The sequence below is a fragment of the Oncorhynchus clarkii genome, unplaced genomic scaffold, assembly GCF_045791955.1.
Source record: "Oncorhynchus clarkii lewisi isolate Uvic-CL-2024 unplaced genomic scaffold, UVic_Ocla_1.0 unplaced_contig_9261_pilon_pilon, whole genome shotgun sequence".
NCBI lineage: Eukaryota > Metazoa > Chordata > Actinopteri > Salmoniformes > Salmonidae > Oncorhynchus > Oncorhynchus clarkii.
In genome coordinates, this window is record NW_027259030.1 from 1 (window position 1) to 24,606 (window position 24,606).

The following is a 24,606-nucleotide window of genomic DNA, read 5'->3' on the forward strand; positions in this document are numbered from 1 at the left end:
GCAAGAGAGGAGGAAAGGAGGAGAGGGAGAGAGGAGGAGAGGAGGAGAGGAGGAGAGGAAGAGAGGAGGAGAGGAGGAAAGGAGGAGAGGAAGAGAGGAAGAGAGGAGGAGAGGAGGAGAGGCCAGACACAGGATGGTTATGAAACAAGAGGAAAATACTTTATTGGGACAAAGTAGCAAAACACAGTCCTCAACAACACTGGCTAGGCAGTGACCTGTGATGTCACAAACAAGGAGGTCAGGGTTCTAAGGACAAAGTAGCAAAACACAGTCCTCAACAACACTGGCTAGGCAGTGACCTGTGATGTCACAAACAAGGAGGTCAGGGTTCTAAGGACAAAGTAGCAAAACACAGTCCTCAACAACACTGGCTAGGCAGTGACCTGTGATGTCACAAACAAGGAGGTCAGGGTTCTAAGGACAAAGTAGCAAAACACAGTCCTCAACAACACTGGCTAGGCAGTGACCTGTGATGTCACAAACAAGGAGGTCAGGGTTCTAAGGTCATTCTCAGAGAAAGGGAGGCGTCAGCAAAATAATACCCAGGCTCCATTGAACAAATCAGGTCACCTGGCTTGACCTCTCACCTTCACCATTTAAGCCCCACTCCCGCGTTTGTGACATGAGGGTTGATTGATAGCAGATACTGCTGTTTGATTGGAGGACAGTACTGTATAACTGTCATAATTATGGGAGTCACTGCCCCCGATAATCACTGTTACATCAGAAACCTGGAGGTCGTTACTAACCCTAAGGGCTGATCTAGGACCAGATCACCCTGCACCACTCTAAGCCTGACCACCAGGCAGAGAGAGTACAAAACTGATCCTAGGTCAGTGTCTATAGAAGTAACAGGATCCTATAGGGTGAGTCCCAACGGTACCCTATTCCCTATAGAGCGCACTACACTCATTACCAGGGTGTCATATAGTGCACTATAAAGGCAATAGGGAGCCATTTGGGGATCAGCCATGGAGGAGCAACCAGGTCGTCATGGAGAGGAAATACTAAAGAATCACACAGATTAACGCTCAAAAGCAATCCCAAATAACACCCTGTACACTATATAGTACCCTACACTGGACTAGAGCCCTATATAGTACCCTACACTGGACTAGAGCCCTATAGTATACTGGTCTAGAGCCCTATATAGTACACTAGACTGGTCTAGAGCCCTATAGTATACTGGTCTAGAGCCCTATATAGTACCCTACACTGGACTAGAGCCCTATATAGTACCCTACACTGGACTAGAGCCCTATAGTATACTGGTCTAGAGCCCTATATAGTACCCTACACTGGTCTAGAGCCCTATAGTATACTGGTCTAGAGCCCTATATAGTACCCTACACTGGACTAGAGCCCTATAGTATACTGGTCTAGAGCCCTATATAGTACCCTAGACTGGTCTAGAGCCCTATATAGTACCCTACACTGGTCTAGAGCCCTATAGTATACTAGTCTAGAGCCCTATATAGTACACTAGACTGGTCTAGAGCCCTATATAGTACCCTACACTGGACTAGAGCCCTATAGTATACTGGTCTAGAGCCCTATATAGTACCCTACACTGGTCTAGAGCCCTATAGTATACTGGTCTAGAGCCCTATATAGTACCCTACACTGGACTAGAGCCCTATAGTATACTGGTCTAGAGCCCTATATAGTACCCTACACTGGACTAGAGCCCTATAGTATACTGGTCTAGAGCCCTATATAGTACCCTACACTGGACTAGAGCCCTATAGTATACTGGTCTAGAGCCCTATATAGTACCCTACACTGGACTAGAGCCCTATAGTATACTGGTCTAGAGCCCTATATAGTACCCTACACTGGACTAGAGCCCTATAGTATACTGGTCTAGAGCCCTATATAGTACCCTACACTGGACTAGAGCCCTATAGTATACTGGTCTAGAGCCCTATATAGTACCCTACACTGGACTAGAGCCCTATAGTATACTGGTCTAGAGCCCTATATAGTACCCTACACTGGACTAGAGCCCTATAGTATACTGGTCTAGAGCCCTATATAGTACCCTACACTGGACTAGAGCCCTATAGTATACTGGTCTAGAGCCCTATATAGTACCCTACACTGGACTAGAGCCCTATAGTATACTGGTCTAGAGCCCTATATAGTACCCTACACTGGACTAGAGCCCTATAGTATACTGGTCTAGAGCCCTATATAGTACACTAGACTGGTCTAGAGCCCTATAGTATACTAGTCTAGAGCCCTATATAGTACCCTACACTGGACTAGAGCCCTATAGTATACTGGTCTAGAGCCCTATATAGTACCCTACACTGGACTAGAGCCCTATAGTATACTGGTCTAGAGCCCTATATAGTACACTAGACTGGACTAGAGCCCTATAGTATACTGGTCTAGAGCCCTATATAGTACACTAGACTGGTCTAGAGCCCTATAGTATACTGGTCTAGAGCCCTATATAGTACACTAGACTGGTCTAGAGCCCTATATAGTACCCTACACTGGACTAGAGCCCTATAGTATACTGGTCTAGAGCCCTATATAGTACACTAGACTGGTCTAGAGCCCTATAGTATACTAGTCTAGAGCCCTATATAGTACACTACACTGGACTAGAGCCCTATAGTATACTGGTCTAGAGCCCTATATAGTACCCTACACTGGACTAGAGCCCTATAGTATACTGGTCTAGAGCCCTATATAGTACACTAGACTGGTCTAGAGCCCTATAGTATACTAGTCTAGAGCCCTATATAGTACACTACACTGGACTAGAGCCCTATAGTATACTGGTCTAGAGCCCTATATAGTACACTAGACTGGTCTAGAGCCCTATAGTATACTAGTCTAGAGCCCTATATAGTACACTAGACTGGTCTAGAGCCCTATATAGTACCCTACACTGGACTAGAGCCCTATAGTATACTGGTCTAGAGCCCTATATAGTACCCTACACTGGACTAGAGCCCTATAGTATACTGGTCTAGAGCCCTATATAGTACCCTACACTGGACTAGAGCCCTATAGTATACTGGTCTAGAGCCCTATATAGTACACTAGACTGGTCTAGAGCCCTATAGTATACTAGTCTAGAGCCCTATATAGTACATTAGACTGGTCTAGAGCCCTATAATACACTGGTCTAGAGCCCCATATAGAACACTAGACTGGTCTAGAGCCCTATATAGTACACTAGACTGGTCTAGAACCCTATAGTATACTAGACTAGAGCCCTATGTAGTACACTAGACTGGTCTAGAGCCCTATAGTATACTAGACTAGAGCCCTATGTAGTACACTAGACTGATCTAGAGCCCTATAGTATACTAGACTAGAGCCCTATGCACTAGACTGGAATAGAGCCCTATGCAGTAGACTGGACTAGAGCCCTATGCAGTAGACTGGAATAGAGCCCTATGCAGTAGACTGGACTAGAGCCCTATGCAGTAGACTGGAATAGAGCCCTATATAGTAGACTGGACTAGAGCCCTATGCAGTAGACTAGACTAGAGCCCTATGCAGTAGACTAGACTAGAGCCCTATGCAGTAGACTGGACTAGAGCCCTATGCAGTAGACTAGAATAGAGCCCTATGCAGTAGACTGGACTAGAGCCCTATGCAGTAGACTGGACTAGAGCCCTATGCAGTAGACTGGAATAGAGCCCTATGTAGTAGACTGGACTTAGAGCCCTATGCAGTAGACTGGAATAGAGCCCTATGTAGTAGACTGGACTAGAGCCCTATGCAGTAGACTGGACTAGAGCCCTATGCAGTAGACTGGACTAGAGCCCTATGCAGTAGACTGGAATAGAGCCCTATGTAGTAGACTGGACTAGAGCCCTATGCAGTAGACTGGAATAGAGCCCTATGTAGTAGACTGGACTAGAGCCCTATGCAGTAGACTGGACTATAGCTGCCTACACCAGAAATACTGTCAGGACAGAGAGGTGTCTGTCTGCCTACACCAGAAATACTGTCAGGGCAGAGAGGTGTCTGTCTGCCTACACCAGAAATACTGTCAGGGCAGAGAGGTGTCTGTCTGCCTACACCAGAAATACTGTCAGGACAGAGAGGTGTCTGTCTGCCTACACCAGAAATACTGTCAGGGCAGAGAGGTGTCTGTCTGCCTACACCAGAAATACTGACAGGACAGAGAGGTGTCTGTCTGCCTACACCAGAAATACTGACAGGACAGAGAGGTGTCTGTCTGCCTACACCAGAAATACTGACAGGACAGAGAGGTGTCTGTCTGCCTACACCAGAAATACTGACAGGACAGAGAGGTGTCTGTCTGCCTACACCAGAAATACTGACAGGACAGAGAGGTGAGATAGAGTGTGTATAGTGTGTTTGTGTAATGTGTGTGTGTGTGTATAGTGTGTGTGTGTGTGTGCGTGTGTGTATGCATCTCTACATGTGTTTATGTTAGAAGACATTGTCTATGTTCCAAATGTCTCCACTCAGAGCGTTGGCGGCTCCCTGCAGTGTCCAGGTGAACAGGGCTAGTTGCCGTCGGAAAAGGGCCTCGTTGAAGCGCCTGGGGTCGGAGGTCAGTAGAGAAAGGTGTTCGGTGAGAGCACTCAGAGTGTGTTCCCCCCGACCGTGCAAAACGTGACGGAACGGAGTCTCAACCACAGACACGTACTGGGACAGGAAGTAATACTCTACCTGTAGAGACACGTTACACACATTACATCCTGTATATATACACACATTATATATATATATTATATAAAAACACACATTATATATATATATATATATATTATATAAAAACACACATTATCTAAGGAAGTCATTGAGATACACACTACCGTTCAAAAGTTTGGGGTCACTTAGAAATGTCCTTGTTTTTGAAAGAAAAGCTTTTTTTTGACCATTAAAATAACATCAAATTGATCAGAAATACAGTGTAGACATTGTTAATGTTGTAAATGACTATTGTAGCTGGAAAAAGCAGATTTTTTATGGAATATCTACATAGGCGTACAGAGTCCCATTATCAGCAACCATCACTCCTGTGTTCCAATGGCACGTTGGGTTAGCTAATCCAAGTTTATCATTTTAAAAGGCTAATTGATCATTTGAGAACCATAAATGGTGATGCTCCAGATACTCAACTAGTCTAAAGAAAGCCAGTTTTATTGCTTCTTTAATCAGGACAGCAGTTTTCATCTCTGCTAACATAATTGCAAAAGGGTTTTCTAATGATCAATTAGCCTTCTAAAATTATAAACTTGGATTAGCTAACACAACGTGGCATTGGAACTCTGTACGCCTATGTAGATATTCCATTATAAATTAGCTGTTTCCAGGTACAACAGTCATTTACAACATTAACAATGTCTACACTGTATTTCTGATCAATTTGATGTTATTTTAATGGACCAAAAAATGCTTTTCTTTCTAAAAACAAGGACATTTCTAAGTGACCCCAAACGTTTGAACGGTAGTGTATCTCTATATATATAGATCTATATATATATAAACCCTCACACACACACATTACATATATACAGGACCAGTCAAAGGTTTGGACACGCCTACTCATTCTAGGATTTTTCTTTATTTCTACTATTTTCTACATTGTTGAATAATAGTGAAGACATCAAAACTATGAAATAACACACATGGAATCATGTAGTAACTGAAAAAGTGTTAAACATATTTGAGATTTTTCAAAGTAGCCACCCTTTGCCTTGATGACAATTTTGCACACTCTTGGCATTCTCTCAACCAGCTTCATGAGGAATGGTTTTCCTACAGTCTTGAAGGAGTTCCCCACATATGCTGAGCACTTGTTGGCTGCTTTTCCTTCACTCTGCGGTACAACTCATCCCAAACCATCTCAATTGTATAAAATAAAGAAAAACCCTTAAATGAGTAGGTATGTCCAAACTTTTGACTGGTATACACAGACCACCAGAGAGACAGAGAATCCGACAGACAGAGAGAGACAGAGAATCAGACAGACAGAGACAGACACAGCTATCCCCTACCTACCCTCATCATGCGTGTGTTGTAAATGCGTGTCATAGTCTCGTCCTGTACATCAGAGTTCAGTATGGCCTCCTGCAGGGTCTCAGCTGCTCTGCTGTAGTCTCCTCTAGCACTGAACACCCACTGAGGAGAGAGACCACGAGCCTGGAGGGAGAGGGAGAAGAGTTAGACTAATAGCCCTCCTTAGCCATCCCGCTTGGGGAGTGTCCCTCGGTGGGGGAGTGTCCCTCGGTGGGGGAGTGTCCCTCGTGGGGGAGTGTCCCTCCAAAACAGAGAAACTAGTGTAGGGCCAGATTAATAACCCTATGGAATGGGACATCACTAGTGTAGGGACAGATTAATAACCCTATGGAATGGGACATCACTAGTGTAGGGACAGATAAATAACCCTATGGAATGGGACATCACTAGTGTAGTTAGAGATAAATAACCCTATGGAATGGGACATCACTAGTGTAGGGACAGATTAATAACCCTATGGAATGGGACATCACTAGTGTAGTTAGAGATAAATAACCCTATGGAATGGGACATCACTAGTGTAGTTATAGATAAATAACCCTATGGAATGGGACATCACTAGTGTAGGGACAGATTAATAACCCTATGGAATGGGACATCACTAGTGTAGTTATAGATAAATAACCCTATGGAATGGGACATCACTAGTGTAGGGACAGATTAATAACCCTATGGAATGGGACATCACTAGTGTAGGGACAGATTAATAACCCTATGGAATGGGACATCACTAGTGTAGGGACAGATTAATAACCCTATGGAATGGGACATCACTAGTGTAGTTAGAGATAAATAACCCTAAGGAATGGGACATCACTAGTGTAGGGACAGATTAATAACCCTATGGAATGGGACATCACTAGTTTAGGGACAGATTATTAACCCTATGGAATGGGACATCACTAGTGTAGGGACAGATTAATAACCCTATGGAATGGGACATCACTAGTGTAGTTAGAGATTAATAACCCTATGGAATGGGACATCACTAGTGTAGGGACAGATTAATAACCCTATGGAATGGGACATCACTAGTGTAGGGACAGATTAATAACCCTATGGAATGGGACATCACTAGTGTAGTTAGAGATAAATAACCCTTTGGAATGGGACATCACTAGGGTAGGGACAGATTAATAACCCTATGGAATGGGACATCACTAGTGTAGTTAGAGATAAATAACCCTATGGAATGGGACATCACTAGTGTAGGGACAGATAAATAACCCTATGGAATGGGACATCACTAGTGTAGTTATAGATAAATAACCCTATGGAATGGGACATCACTAGTGTAGGGACAGATTAATAACCCAATGGAATGGGACATCACTAGTGTACTTATAGATAAATAACCCTATGGAATGGGACATCACTAGTGTAGGGACAGATTATTAACCCTATGGAATGGGACATCACTAGTGTAGTTAGAGATAAATAACCCTATGGAATGGGACATCACTAGTGTAGTTAGAGATAAATAACCCTAAGGAATGGGACATCACTAGTGTAGGGACAGATTAATAACCCTATGGAATGGGACATCACTAGTGTAGTTATAGATAAATAACCCTATGGAATGGGACATCACTAGTGTAGGGACAGATTAATAACCCAATGGAATGGGACATCACTAGTGTAGTTAGAGATAAATAACCCTATGGAATGGGACATCACTAGTGTAGGGACAGATTAATAACCCTATGGAATGGGACATCACTAGTGTAGTTAGAGATAAATAACCTTATGGAATGGGACATCACTAGTGTAGTTAGAGATAAATAACCTTATGGAATGGGACATCACTAGTGTAGGGACAGATAAATAACCCTATGGAATGGGACATCACTAGTGTAGGGACAGATTAATAACCCTATGGAATGGGACATCACTAGTGTAGGGGCAGATGAATAACCCTATGGAATGGGACATCACTAGTGTAGGGGCAGATGAATAACCCTATGGAATGGGACATCACTAGTGTAGGGACAGATTAATAACCCTATGGAATGGGACATCACTAGTGTAGGGACAGATTAACAACCCTATGGAATGGGACATCACTAATGTAGTTAGAGATAAATAACCCTAAGGAATGGGACATCACTAGTGTAGGGACAGATTAATAACCCTATGGAATGGGACATCACTAGTGTAGTTAGAGATAAATAACCCTATGGAATGGGACATCACTAGTGTAGGGACAGATTAATAACCCTATGGAATGGGACATCACTAGTGTAGGGGCAGATGAATAACCCTATGGAATGGGACATCACAAGTGTAGGGACAGATTAATAACCCTATGCAATGGGACATCACTAGTGTAGGGACAGATAAATAACCCTATGGAATGGGACATCACTAGTGTAGTTAGAGATAAATAACCCTATGGAATGGGACATCACTAGTGTAGTTAGAGATAAATAACCCTATGGAATGGGACATCACTAGTGTAGGGACAGATTAATAACCCTATGGAATGGGACATCACTAGTGTAGGGACAGATTAATAACCCTATGGAATGGGACATCACTAGTGTAGGGACAGATTAATAACCCTATGGAATGGGACATCACTAGTGTAGTTAGAGATAAATAACCCTATGGAATGGGACATCACTAGTGTAGTTAGAGATAAATAACCCTATGGAATGGGACATCACTAGTGTAGGGACAGATTAATAACCCTATGGAATGGGACATCACTTGTGTAGTTAGAGATAAATAACCCTATGGAATGGGACATCACTAGTGTAGGGACAGATTAATAACCCTATGGAATGGGACATCACTAGTGTAGTTAGAGATAAATAACCCTTTGGAATGGGACATCACTAGTGTAGGGACAGATTAATAACCCTATGGAATGGGACATCACTAGTGTAGTTAGAGATAAATAACCCTATGGAATGGGACATCACTAGTGTAGGGACAGATAAATAACCCTATGGAATGGGACATCACTAGTGTAGTTATAGATAAATAACCCTATGGAATGGGACATCACTAGTGTAGGGACAGATTAATAACCCAATGGAATGGGACATCACTAGTGTACTTATAGATAAATAACCCTATGGAATGGGACATCACTAGTGTAGGGACAGATTATTAACCCTATGGAATGGGACATCACTAGTGTAGTTAGAGATAAATAACCCTATGGAATGGGACATCACTAGTGTAGTTAGAGATAAATAACCCTAAGGAATGGGACATCACTAGTGTAGGGACAGATTAATAACCCTATGGAATGGGACATCACTAGTGTAGTTATAGATAAATAACCCTATGGAATGGGACATCACTAGTGTAGGGACAGATTAATAACCCAATGGAATGGGACATCACTAGTGTAGTTAGAGATAAATAACCCTATGGAATGGGACATCACTAGTGTAGGGACAGATTAATAACCCTATGGAATGGGACATCACTAGTGTAGTTAGAGATAAATAACCTTATGGAATGGGACATCACTAGTGTAGTTAGAGATAAATAACCTTATGGAATGGGACATCACTAGTGTAGGGACAGATAAATAACCCTATGGAATGGGACATCACTAGTGTAGGGACAGATTAATAACCCTATGGAATGGGACATCACTAGTGTAGGGGCAGATGAATAACCCTATGGAATGGGACATCACTAGTGTAGGGGCAGATGAATAACCCTATGGAATGGGACATCACTAGTGTAGGGACAGATTAATAACCCTATGGAATGGGACATCACTAGTGTAGGGACAGATAAATAACCCTATGGAATGGGACATCACTAGTGTAGTTAGAGATAAATAACCCTATGGAATGGGACATCACTAGTGTAGTTAGAGATAAATAACCCTATGGAATGGGACATCACTAGTGTAGGGACAGATTAATAACCCTATGGAATGGGACATCACTAGTGTAGGGACAGATTAATAACCCTATGGAATGGGACATCACTAGTGTAGGGGCAGATGAATAACCCTATGGAATGGGACATCACAAGTGTAGGGACAGATTAATAACCCTATGGAATGGGACATCACTAGTGTAGGGACAGATTAATAACCCTATGGAATGGGACATCACTAGTGTAGGGACAGATTAACAACCCTATGGAATGGGACATCACTAGTGTAGTTAGAGATAAATAACCCTAAGGAATGGGACATCACTAGTGTAGGGACAGATTAATAACCCTATGGAATGGGACATCACTAGTGTAGTTAGAGATAAATAACCCTAAGGAATGGGACATCACTAGTGTAGGGACAGATTAATAACCCTATGGAATGGGACATCACTAGTGTAGTTAGAGATAAATAACCCTATGGAATGGGACATCACTAGTGTAGGGACAGATTAATAACCCTATGGAATGGGACATCACTAGTGTAGGGGCAGATGAATAACCCTATGGAATGGGACATCACAAGTGTAGGGACAGATTAATAACCCTATGCAATGGGACATCACTAGTGTAGGGACAGATAAATAACCCTATGGAATGGGACATCACTAGTGTATTTAGAGATAAATAACCCTATGGAATGGGACATCACTAGTGTAGTTAGAGATAAATAACCCTATGGAATGGGACATCACTAGTGTAGGGACAGATTAATAACCCTATGGAATGGGACATCACTAGTGTAGGGACAGATTAATAACCCTATGGAATGGGACATCACTAGTGTAGGGACAGATTAATAACCCTATGGAATGGGACATCACTAGTGTAGTTAGAGATAAATAACCCTATGGAATGGGACATCACTAGTGTAGTTAGAGATAAATAACCCTATGGAATGGGACATCACTAGTGTAGGGACAGATTAATAACCCTATGGAATGGGACATCACTTGTGTAGTTAGAGATAAATAACCCTATGGAATGGGACATCACTAGTGTAGGGACAGATTAATAACCCTATGGAATGGGACATCACTAGTGTAGTTAGAGATAAATAACCTTATGGAATGGGACATCACTAGTGTAGGGACAGATTAATAACCCTATGGAATGGGACATCACTAGTGTAGGGACAGATTAATAACCCTATGGAATGGGACATCACTAGTGTAGGGACAGATTAATAACCCTATGGAATGGGACATCACTAGTGTAGTTAGAGATAAATAACCCTATGGAATGGGACATCACTAGTGTAGTTAGAGATAAATAACCCTATGGAATGGGACATCACTAGTGTAGGGACAGATTAATAACCCTATGGAATGGGACATCACTAGTGTAGGGACAGATTAATAACCCTATGGAATGGGACATCACTAGTGTAGGGACAGATTAATAACCCTTTGGAATGGGACATCACTAGTGTAGTTAGAGATAAATAACCCTATGGAATGGGACATCACTATATAAATAACCCTATGGAATGGGACATCACTAGTGTAGTTAGAGATAAATAACCCTATGGAATGGGACATCACTAGTGTAGGGACAGATTAATAACCCTATGGAATGGGACATCACTAGTGTAGTTAGAGATAAATAACCCTATGGAATGGGACATCACTAGTGTAGTTATAGATAAATAACCCTATGGAATGGGACATCACTAGTGTAGGGACAGATTAATAACCCTATGGAATGGGACATCACTAGTGTAGTTATAGATAAATAACCCTATGGAATGGGACATCACTAGTGTAGGGACAGATTAATAACCCTATGGAATGGGACATCACTAGTGTAGGGACAGATTAATAACCCTATGGAATGGGACATCACTAGTGTAGGGACAGATTAATAACCCTATGGAATGGGACATCACTAGTGTAGTTAGAGATAAATAACCCTAAGGAATGGGACATCACTAGTGTAGGGACAGATTAATAACCCTATGGAATGGGACATCACTAGTTTAGGGACAGATTATTAACCCTATGGAATGGGACATCACTAGTGTAGGGACAGATTAATAACCCTATGGAATGGGACATCACTAGTGTAGTTAGAGATTAATAACCCTATGGAATGGGACATCACTAGTGTAGGGACAGATTAATAACCCTATGGAATGGGACATCACTAGTGTAGGGACAGATTAATAACCCTATGGAATGGGACATCACTAGTGTAGTTAGAGATAAATAACCCTTTGGAATGGGACATCACTAGTGTAGGGACAGATTAATAACCCTATGGAATGGGACATCACTAGTGTAGTTAGAGATAAATAACCCTATGGAATGGGACATCACTAGTGTAGGGACAGATAAATAACCCTATGGAATGGGACATCACTAGTGTAGTTATAGATAAATAACCCTATGGAATGGGACATCACTAGTGTAGGGACAGATTAATAACCCAATGGAATGGGACATCACTAGTGTACTTATAGATAAATAACCCTATGGAATGGGACATCACTAGTGTAGGGACAGATTATTAACCCTATGGAATGGGACATCACTAGTGTAGTTAGAGATAATTAACCCTATGGAATGGGACATCACTAGTGTAGTTAGAGATAAATAACCCTAAGGAATGGGACATCACTAGTGTAGGGACAGATTAATAACCCTATGGAATGGGACATCACTAGTGTAGTTATAGATAAATAACCCTATGGAATGGGACATCACTAGTGTAGGGACAGATTAATAACCCAATGGAATGGGACATCACTAGTGTAGTTAGAGATAAATAACCCTATGGAATGGGACATCACTAGTGTAGGGACAGATTAATAACCCTATGGAATGGGACATCACTAGTGTAGTTAGAGATAAATAACCTTATGGAATGGGACATCACTAGTGTAGTTAGAGATAAATAACCTTATGGAATGGGACATCACTAGTGTAGGGACAGATAAATAACCCTATGGAATGGGACATCACTAGTGTAGGGACAGATTAATAACCCTATGGAATGGGACATCACTAGTGTAGGGGCAGATGAATAACCCTATGGAATGGGACATCACTAGTGTAGGGGCAGATGAATAACCCTATGGAATGGGACATCACTAGTGTAGGGACAGATTAATAACCCTATGGAATGGGACATCACTAGTGTAGGGACAGATTAACAACCCTATGGAATGGGACATCACTAGTGTAGTTAGAGATAAATAACCCTAAGGAATGGGACATCACTAGTGTAGGGACAGATTAATAACCCTATGGAATGGGACATCACTAGTGTAGGGGCAGATGAATAACCCTATGGAATGGGACATCACAAGTGTAGGGACAGATTAATAACCCTATGCAATGGGACATCACTAGTGTAGGGACAGATAAATAACCCTATGGAATGGGACATCACTAGTGTAGTTAGAGATAAATAACCCTATGGAATGGGACATCACTAGTGTAGTTAGAGATAAATAACCCTATGGAATGGGACATCACTAGTGTAGGGACAGATTAATAACCCTATGGAATGGGACATCACTAGTGTAGGGACAGATTAATAACCCTATGGAATGGGACATCACTAGTGTAGGGACAGATTAATAACCCTATGGAATGGGACATCACTAGTGTAGTTAGAGATAAATAACCCTATGGAATGGGACATCACTAGTGTAGTTAGAGATAAATAACCCTATGGAATGGGACATCACTAGTGTAGGGACAGATTAATAACCCTATGGAATGGGACATCACTTGTGTAGTTAGAGATAAATAACCCTATGGAATGGGACATCACTAGTGTAGGGACAGATTAATAACCCTATGGAATGGGACATCACTAGTGTAGTTAGAGATAAATAACCCTTTGGAATGGGACATCACTAGTGTAGGGACAGATTAATAACCCTATGGAATGGGACATCACTAGTGTAGTTATAGATAAATAACCCTATGGAATGGGACATCACTAGTGTAGGGACAGATTAATAACCCAATGGAATGGGACATCACTAGTGTACTTATAGATAAATAACCCTATGGAATGGGACATCACTAGTGTAGGGACAGATTATTAACCCTATGGAATGGGACATCACTAGTGTAGTTAGAGATAAATAACCCTATGGAATGGGACATCACTAGTGTAGTTAGAGATAAATAACCCTAAGGAATGGGACATCACTAGTGTAGGGACAGATTAATAACCCTATGGAATGGGACATCACTAGTGTAGTTATAGATAAATAACCCTATGGAATGGGACATCACTAGTGTAGGGACAGATTAATAACCCAATGGAATGGGACATCACTAGTGTAGTTAGAGATAAATAACCCTATGGAATGGGACATCACTAGTGTAGGGACAGATTAATAACCCTATGGAATGGGACATCACTAGTGTAGTTAGAGATAAATAACCTTATGGAATGGGACATCACTAGTGTAGTTAGAGATAAATAACCTTATGGAATGGGACATCACTAGTGTAGGGACAGATAAATAACCCTATGGAATGGGACATCACTAGTGTAGGGACAGATTAATAACCCTATGGAATGGGACATCACTAGTGTAGGGGCAGATGAATAACCCTATGGAATGGGACATCACTAGTGTAGGGGCAGATGAATAACCCTATGGAATGGGACATCACTAGTGTAGGGACAGATTAATAACCCTATGGAATGGGACATCACTAGTGTAGGGACAGATAAATAACCCTATGGAATGGGACATCACTAGTGTAGTTAGAGATAAATAACCCTATGGAATGGGACATCACTAGTGTAGTTAGAGATAAATAACCCTATGGAATGGGACATCACTAGTGTAGGGACAGATTAATAACCCTATGGAATGGGACATCACTAGTGTAGGGACAGATTAATAACCCTATGGAATGGGACATCACTAGTGTAGGGGCAGATGAATAACCCTATGGAATGGGACATCACAAGTGTAGGGACAGATTAATAACCCTATGGAATGGGACATCACTAGTGTAGGGACAGATTAATAACCCTATGGAATGGGACATCACTAGTGTAGGGACAGATTAACAACCCTATGGAATGGGACATCACTAGTGTAGTTAGAGATAAATAACCCTAAGGAATGGGACATCACTAGTGTAGGGACAGATTAATAACCCTATGGAATGGGACATCACTAGTGTAGTTAGAGATAAATAACCCTAAGGAATGGGACATCACTAGTGTAGGGACAGATTAATAACCCTATGGAATGGGACATCACTAGTGTAGTTAGAGATAAATAACCCTATGGAATGGGACATCACTAGTGTAGGGACAGATTAATAACCCTATGGAATGGGACATCACTAGTGTAGGGGCAGATGAATAACCCTATGGAATGGGACATCACAAGTGTAGGGACAGATTAATAACCCTATGCAATGGGACATCACCAGTGTAGGGACAGATAAATAACCCTATGGAATGGGACATCACTAGTGTATTTAGAGATAAATAACCCTATGGAATGGGACATCACTAGTGTAGTTAGAGATAAATAACCCTATGGAATGGGACATCACTAGTGTAGGGACAGATTAATAACCCTATGGAATGGGACATCACTAGTGTAGGGACAGATTAATAACCCTATGGAATGGGACATCACTAGTGTAGGGACAGATTAATAACCCTATGGAATGGGACATCACTAGTGTAGTTAGAGATAAATAACCCTATGGAATGGGACATCACTAGTGTAGTTAGAGATAAATAACCCTATGGAATGGGACATCACTAGTGTAGGGACAGATTAATAACCCTATGGAATGGGACATCACTTGTGTAGTTAGAGATAAATAACCCTATGGAATGGGACATCACTAGTGTAGGGACAGATTAATAACCCTATGGAATGGGACATCACTAGTGTAGTTAGAGATAAATAACCTTATGGAATGGGACATCACTAGTGTAGGGACAGATTAATAACCCTATGGAATGGGACATCACTAGTGTAGGGACAGATTAATAACCCTATGGAATGGGACATCACTAGTGTAGTTAGAGATAAATAACCCTATGGAATGGGACATCACTAGTGTAGTTAGAGATAAATAACCCTATGGAATGGGACATCACTAGTGTAGGGACAGATTAATAACCCTATGGAATGGGACATCACTAGTGTAGGGACAGATTAATAACCCTATGGAATGGGACATCACTAGTGTAGGGACAGATTAATAACCCTTTGGAATGGGACATCACTAGTGTAGTTAGAGATAAATAACCCTATGGAATGGGACATCACTATATAAATAACCCTATGGAATGGGACATCACTAGTGTAGTTAGAGATAAATAACCCTATGGAATGGGACATCACTTGTGCACATCAGAAACTGCCAGCTGACCACACAATTCATTGACAACGAGCCCTGTGTTTTTCTCAATGCCTGTACATGTCAGTAATATCTTTCAGTATATTTGTCATGCAACAAGTACATACTCTATTTTTGTTATAGTATATTTATTGGAACTTTCTCCAAATATTAGAACAAAATAATAAAAACATATATATATATAAAACATTTTTACGAACAAACAGACATAAATTAAACACAAAAACTAAGTTTCAATTAATTAATTACGTCCAACACATGGAGCGTACAGTGTAATCCTGAGAGCACCACCATTCTGAGTAAATCCTTGCAGCCAAATGGCTGATACCTCAGGTTCTAGGTCATTTAAATGAGGTCCCCACACTTTGTAGAACTGATCTGTTGTAGAATGCAATGTACATGTCAGATATTCCAATGGCAAATAAATTCATTAAAAATCCTATAATGTGATTTTCTGGATTTTTTCCCCTCATTTTGTCTGTCATAGTTGAAGTGTACCTATGATGAAAATTACAGGCCTCTCATCTTTTTAAGTGGGAGAACTTGCACAATTGGTGGCTGACTAAATACTTTTTGCCCAACTGTATAAAACTCTACACCACCTTTACCCCATAAAACACTAGACCACCTTTACTCCACACAGAGACACATATAAAACTCTACACCACCTTTACTCCATAAAACTCTACACCACCTTTACTCCAAACAGAGACATATAAAACTCTACACCACCTTTACTCCATAAAACTCTACACCACCTTTACTCCACACAGAGACACATATAAAACTCTACACCACCTTTACTCCATAAAACTCTACACCACCTTTACTCCACACAGAGACATATAAAACTCTAGATCACCTTTACTCCAAACAGAGACATATAAAACTCTAGATCACCTTTACCCCATAAAACTCTAGACCACCTTTACTCCACACAGAGAGACATATAAAACTATAGACCACCTTTACTCCAAACAGAGACATATAAAACTCTAGATCACCTTTACCCCATAAAACTCTAGACCACCTTTACTCCACACAGAGACACATATAGAACTCTAGATCACCTTTCCCCCCACACAGAGATGCATACAAAGCTCTCCTTCACCATCCATTTGGCAAATCTGACCATAACTGTTAAAAACAAAAACAAGAAGTACCAGTGACGCACTCAGTATGGAAATTGTCAGAGGAAACGGATGCTTAGCTACAGGGCTGTTTCGCTAGCACAGACAGGAATACAGTGATGCTGCCACCACCATGCTTCACTGTAGGACAGGAATACAGTAATGCTGCCTCCACCATGCTCACTGTAGGACAGGAATACAGTGATGCTGCCACCACCATGCTTCACCGTAGGACAGGAAAACAGTGATGCTGCCTCCACCATGCTTCACCGTAGGACAGGAATACAGTCATGCTGCCTCCACCATGCTTCACCGTAGGACAGTAAAACAGTGCTCCATGCTCCACCACCATGCTTCACTGTAGGAGAGGAATACAGTGATGCTGCCACCACCATGCTTCACCATAGGACAGGATTACAGTGATGTCTCCACCACCATGCTTCACCATAGGACAGGATTACAGTGATGTCTCCACCACCATGCTTCACCATAGGACAGGATTACAGTGATGTCTCCACCACCATGCTTCACCATAGGACAGGATTACAGTGATGTCTCCACCACCATGCTTCACCATAGGACAGGATTACAGTGATGTCTCCACCACCATTTATTTTTATTTTTTTTTTATTTTACCTTTATTTAACCAGGCAAGTCAGTTAAGAACAAATTCTTATTTTCAATGACGGCCTAGGAACAGTGGGTTAACTGCCTGTTCAGGGATTTGTACCTTGTCAGCTCGGGGGTTTGAACTTGCAACCTTGCGGTTACTAGTCCAACGCTCTAACCACTAGGCTACCCTGCCGCCCCTAGGACCGTAGGACAGGAATACAGTGATGCTGCCACCACCATGCTTCACCGTAGGACAGGAATACAGTGATGCTTCTCACATCTCCTGAGCTTCCCAGACGCAGCCGTTTCGTCTTGTCGATGTATAGAAAAACTATCTAGATTTATATTTGACATGCCCTCAGCCACGACTCAGAGAAACATATAATATTACAGTTCTTCAGATCACGTTGATAGGGTAGTCTCGAACAGAGCTCCTCCAATTAATTAATTGAACGTTCGCCAATAGAACGGTGGGTAGAGGAGATTTATCCACTCTACGAGCTAGTTTCGTCTGGTAACCCGCACGCCAGCCACAATAGAGTCGTCTCCTCCATAGAGTGTCGGCGATGTGGGCCTGGTCTGCGATAATCAATGTGTCTTTCGCCTCCGACTCATTGAAATGCATTTATTGATGTCAACATTCATTTTTGTCACATTTAGTATATTACAGACAGCTTAATGCAAACTTTTAAATGATACAGTGGGGCAAAAAAGTATTTAGTCAGCCACCAATTGTGCAAGTTGTCCCCCTTAAAAAGATGAGAGAGGCCTGTAATTTTAATCATAGGTACACTTCAACTATAACAGACAAAAATGAGAAGAAAAAAAATCCAGAAAATCACATTGTATGATTTTTTATGAATTTATTTGCAAATTATGGTGGAAAATAAGTATTTGGTCAATAACAAAAGTTTATCTCAATACTTTGTTATATACCCTTTGTTGGCAATGACAGAGGTCAAACGTATTCTGTAAGTCTTCACAAGGTTTTCAAACACTGTTGCTGGTATTTTGGCCCATTCCTCCATGCCGATCTCCTCTAGAGCAGTGGTGTTTTGGGGCTGTTGCTGGGCAACACGGACTTTCCATTCCCTCCAAAGATTTTCTATGAGGTTGAGATCTGGAGACTGGCTAGGCCACTCCAGGACCTTGAAATGCTTCTTACGAAGCCACTCCTTCATTGCCCGGGTGGTGTGTTTTGGATCATTGTCATGCTGAAAGACCCAGCCACGTTTCATCTTCAATGCCCTTGCTGATGGAAGGAGGTTTTCACTCAAAATCTCACGATACATGGCCCCATTCATTCTTTCCTTTACATGGATCAGTCGTCCTGGTCCCTTTGCAGAAAAACAGCCCCAAAGCATGATGTTTCCACCCCCATGCTTCACAGTAGGTATGGTGTTCTTTGGATGCAACTCAGCATTCTTTGTCCTCCAAACACGACGAGTTCAGTTTTTACCAAAAAGTCATATTTCGGTTTCATCTGACCATATGACATTCTCCCAATCTTCTTCTGGATCACCCAAATGCTCTCTAGAAAACTTCAGATGGGCCTGGACATGTACTGGCTTAAGCAGGGGGACACGTCTGGCACTGCAGGATTTGAGTCCATGGCGACGTAGTGTGTTACTGATGGTAGGCTTTGTTACTTTGGTCCCAGCTCTCTGCAGGTCATTCACTAGGTCCCCCCGTGTGGTTCTGGGATTTTTGCTCACCGTTCTTGTGATCATTTTGACTCCACGGGGTGAGATCTTGCGTGGAGCCCCAGATCGAGGGAGATTATCAGTGGTCTTGTATGTCTTCCATTTCCTAATAATTGCTCCCACAGTTGATTTCTTCAAACCAAGCTGCTTACCTATTGCAGATTCAGTCGTCCCAGCCTGGTGCAGGTCTACAATTTTGTTTCTGGTGTCCTTTGACAGCTCTTTGGTCTTGGCCATAGTGGAGTTTGGAGTGTGACTGTTTGAGGTTGTGGACAGGTGTCTTTTATACTGATAACAAGTTCAAACAGGTGCCATTAATACAGGTCACAAGTGGAAGACAGAGGAGCCTCTTAAAGAAGAAGTTACAGGTCTGTGAGAGCCAGAAATCTTGCTTGTTTGTAGGTGACCAAATACTTATTTTCCAACCATAATTTGCAAATAAATTAATTAAAAATCCTACAATGTGATTTTCTGGATTTTTTTTCTCATTTTGTCTGTCATAGTTGAAGTGTACCTATGATGAACATTACAGGCCTCTCTCATCTTTTTAAGTGGGAGAACTTGCACAATTGGTGGCTGACTAACTACTTTTTTTCCCCCACTGTATGTGTGCTAAACATTTTCCTTAAATTCTGGAGAGACCATGAGCCCGGAGGGAGGAGAGAGACCACTAGCCCGGAGGGAGGAGAGAGACCACGAGCACAGAGGGAGGAGAGAGACCACGAGCCCGGAGGGAGACCACAAGCCTGGAGGGATGAGAGAGACCACGAGCCCGGAGGGAGGAGGGAGACCACAAGCCCGGAGGGAGGAGGGAGACCACGAGCCCGGAGGGAGGAGGGAGACCACGAGCCTGGAGGGAGGAGAAGACCACGAGCCCGGAGGGAGGAGGGAGACCACGAGCCCGGAGGGAGGAGAGAGACCACGAGCCCGGAGGGAGGAGGGAGACCATGATCCCGGAGGGAGGAGGGAAACCACGAGCACGGAGTGAGGAGAGAGACCACGAGCCCGGAGGGAGGAGAGAGACCACGAGCCTGAAGGGAGACCACAAGCCCGGAGGGAGACCACGAGCCTGGAGGGAGACCACGAGCCCGGAGGGAGACCACGAGCCCGGAGGGAGACCACAAGCCTGGGGGGAGACCACGAACCCGGAGGGAGACCACGAGCCTGGAGGAAGGAGAGAGACAACGAGCCCGGAGGGAGGAGAGAGACCACGAGCCCGGAGGGAGGAGAGAGACCACGAGCCCGGAGGGAGGAGAGAGTCCACGAGCCTGGAGGGAGGAGAGAGACCACGAGCCCGGAGGGAGAAGAGAGACCACGAGACTGAAGGGAGACCACGAGCCCAGAGGGATGAGGGAGACCACGAGCCTGGAGGGAGGAGGGAGACCACGAGCCTGGAGGGAGACCACGAACCTGGAGGGAGGAGGGAGAGCACGAGCCCGGAGGGAGGAGGGAGACCACTAGCCCGGAGGGAGGAGGCAGACCATGAGCCCGGAGGGAGGAGGGAGACCACGAGCCTGGAGGGAGGAGAGAGACCACGAGCCCGGAGGGGGGAGGGAGACCACGAGCCTGGAGGGGGGAGGGAGACCACGAGCCCAGAGGGGGAGGGAGACCACGAGCCTGGAGGGAGGAGGGAGACCACGAGCCAGGAGGGAGGAGAAACCACGAGCCCGGAGGGAGGAGGGAGACCACGAGCCCGGAGGGAGGAGAGAGACCACAAGCCCGGAGGGAGGAGGGAGACCATGATCCCGGAGGGAGGAGGGAAACCACGAGCCCGGAGTGAGGAGAGAGACCACGAGCCCGGAGGGAGGAGAGAGACCACGAGCCTGAAGGGAGACCACGAGCCCGGAGGGAGACCACGAGCCTGGAGGGAGACCACGAGCCCGGAGGGAGACCACGAGACCGGAGGGAGACCACAAGCCTGGGGGAGACCACGAACCCGGAGGGAGACCACGAGCCTGGAGGAAGGAGAGAGAAAACGAGCCCGGATGGAGGAGAGAGACCACGAGCCCGGAGGGAGGAGAGAGACCACGAGCCCGGAGGGAGGAGAGAGACCACGAGCCTGGAGGGAGGAGAGAGACCACGAGCCCGGAGGGAGGAGAGAAACCACGAGCATGAAGGGAGACCACGAGCCCAGAGGGAGGAGGGAGACCACGAGCCTGGAGGGAGGAGGGAGACCACAAGCCTGGAGGGAGACCACAAACCTGGAGGGAGGAGGGAGAGCACGAGCCCGGAGGGAGGAGGGAGACCACTAGCCCGGAGGGAGGAGGCAGACCACGAGCCCGGAGGGAGGAGGGAGACCACGAGCCTGGAGGGAGGAGAGAGACCACGAGCCCGGAGGGGGGAGGGAGACCACGAGTCTGGAGGGAGGAGGGAGACCACGAGCCTGGAGGGAGGAGAGAGACTACGAGCCCGGAGGGGGGAGGGAGACCACGAGTCTGGAGGGGGGAGGGAGACCACGAGCCCGGAGGGGGAGGGAGACCACGAGCCCGGAGGGGGAGGGAGACCACAAGCCCGGAGGGGGAGGGAGACCACGAGCCCGGAGGGCGAGGGAGACCACGAGCCCGGAGGGGGAGGGAGACCACGAGCCTGAAGGGAGACCATGAGCCCAGAGGGAGGAGGGAGACCACGAGCCCAGAGGGAGGAGGGAGACCACGAGCCCGGAGGGAGGAGAGAGACCACGAGCCTGAAGGGAGACCACGAGCCCAGAGGGAGGAGGGAGACCACAAGCCTGGAGGGAGACCACAAACCTGGAGGGAGGAGGGAGAGCACGAGCCCGGAGGGAGGAGGGAGACCACTAGCCCGGAGGGAGGAGGCAGACCACGAGCCCGGAGGGAGGAGGGAGACCACGAGCCTGGAGGGAGGAGAGAGACCGCGAGCCCGGAGGGGGGAGGGAGACCACGAGCCTGGAGGGGGGAGGGAGACCACGAGCCCGGAGGGGGAGGGAGACCACAAGCCCGGAGGGGGAGGGAGACCACGAGCCCGGAGGGGGAGGGAGACCACAAGCCCGGAGGGGGAGGGAGACCACGAGCCCGGAGGGGGAGGGAGACCACGAGCCCGGAGGTGGAGGGAGACCACGAGCCCGGAGGGGGAGGGAGACCACGAGCCCGGAGGGGGAGGGTTAGTGTGTTTATACCTGTAGTTCGGCAGAGTGCTTGTTGAGCTGGGCGCTGAACTGCAGTGCTGTATGGGAGTAGGTAGTGATGCGTAGAGGCAGGATGTGGTCGTGAGCCAATCGCAGCACCATCAGACCAACCAGCTCTCCTAGGCTCCGCCCTACGACCCCCAGACGACCCCCCAGGACTTCCTGGAGTCGCCCGGAGGTGTCCAATGGGGTGTTGACAAACGGGTAGGGGCGGGAGTCCTGAAGAGACACACACACACACACTATTTGAATCATCACTGAAACAGTGTAGCATTCAAGAGAAAGACCCTAGAGAAAGAAAAGGCATGTAGAAAGAGGAGTAAGTTTGTAGGAGATGTAGAGGGAGAGGTGAGATAAGAGGTAGAGGGAGAGGTGAGAGAAGAGGTAGAGGGAGAGGTGAGAGAAGAGGTAGAGGGAGAGGTGAGAGAAAAGGTAGAGAGAGAGGTGAGAGAAGAGGTAGAGAGAGAGGTGAGAGAAGAGGTAGAGAGAGAGGTGAGAGAAGAGGTAGAGAGAGAGGTGAGAGAAGAGGTAGAGAGAGAGGTGAGAGAAGAGGTTAGAGAGAGGTGAGAGAAGAGGTAGAGAGAGAGGTGAGAGAAGAGGTAGAGAGAGAGGTGAGAGAAGAGGTAGAGAGAGGGGTGAGTTTAGAGGCGAGGTAGAGAGATGGGTGAGTTTAGAGGAGAGGGAGAGGTGATAGGAGAGATAGAGAGAGGGGTGAGTTTAGATGAGAGGTAGAGAGAGGTGTGAGTTTAGATGAGAGTTAGAGAGAGAGGTGAGTTTAAAGGAGAGGTAGAGAGAGAGTTGAGAGGAGAGGTAGAGCGGTGAGTTTAGAGGAGAGGTAGAGAGAGTGGTGAGAGAAGAGAGAGATAGAGGTGAAAGTAGAGATATAGAGAGAGGTGAGTTTAGATGAGAGGTAGAGAGAGAGGTGAAAGGAGAGGTAGAGAGAGATGTGAGTTTAGATGAGAGGTAGAGAGAGAGGTGAAAGGAGAGGTAGAGAGAGATGTGAGTTTAGATGAGAGGTAGAGAGAGAGGTGAAAGGAGAGGTAGAGAGAGAGGTGAGAGGAGAGGTAGAGAGAGAAGTGAAAGGAGAGGTAAAGAGAGAGGTGAGTTTAGAGGAGAGGTGGAGAGAGAGGTGAGAGGAGAGAGAGAGAGGTGAGAGGAGGGGTTGTACCTCGTTGAAGCGTAGCTCCATAGCAGGAACTCCTCCAAAGGCTGTGAAACTATATGCCCCGCTGTTCAGGTACAATGGCTTAATACTGGAGGAGAGAGAGAAACAGAGAGTTAGTATCAACTATACACCCCACTGTTCAGATATGACGGCTTAATACTAGAGGAGAGAGGAGAGAGGGAGAGGGAGAGAAGAGAGGGAAGGAGAGAGGGGGAGGGAGAGAGAGAGAGGGGACGAGAGAGGGGGAGGGAGAGGGAGAGAGGGGAGGAGAGAGGTGGAGGGAGAGGGAGGGAGAGGGAGAGAGGGGAGGAGAGAGTGGGAGGGAGAGAGGGGAGGAGAGAGGGAGAGAGGGGAGGAGAGAGGGGGGGAGAGGGAGAGAGGGGAGGGAGAGGGGGGGAGGGAGAGAGGGGGGAGAGAGGGGGAGGGAGAGGAAGAGAGGGGAGGAGAGAGGGGGAGAGGGGGAGGGAGAGAGGGGAGGAGAGAGGGGAAGGAGAGAGGGGAGGAGAGAGGGGGAGGGAGAGAGGGGAAGAGAGAGGGGGAGGGAGAGAGGGGAGGAGAGAGG

The 24,606-nt window shown here is 45.3% G+C and overlaps 1 protein-coding gene across 1 annotated transcript in view; it reads right to left on the minus strand.

The window, feature by feature from the left end:
* Positions 1 to 3,693: 3,693 nt before the first annotated feature.
* Positions 3,694 to 24,606, minus strand: part of LOC139399427 (transferrin receptor protein 2-like) — a gene marked incomplete at its 5' end in the record, with an annotated part of 37,037 nt that continues 16,124 nt past the window's right edge. The window contains 4 exons of the mRNA XM_071144836.1: positions 3,694 to 4,668; positions 6,004 to 6,144; positions 22,871 to 23,098; positions 24,048 to 24,132. Of these exons, the coding sequence (XP_071000937.1) occupies positions 4,426 to 4,668; positions 6,004 to 6,144; positions 22,871 to 23,098; positions 24,048 to 24,132 (697 nt within the window). The remainder of the gene's footprint in view (positions 4,669 to 6,003; positions 6,145 to 22,870; positions 23,099 to 24,047; positions 24,133 to 24,606) is intronic.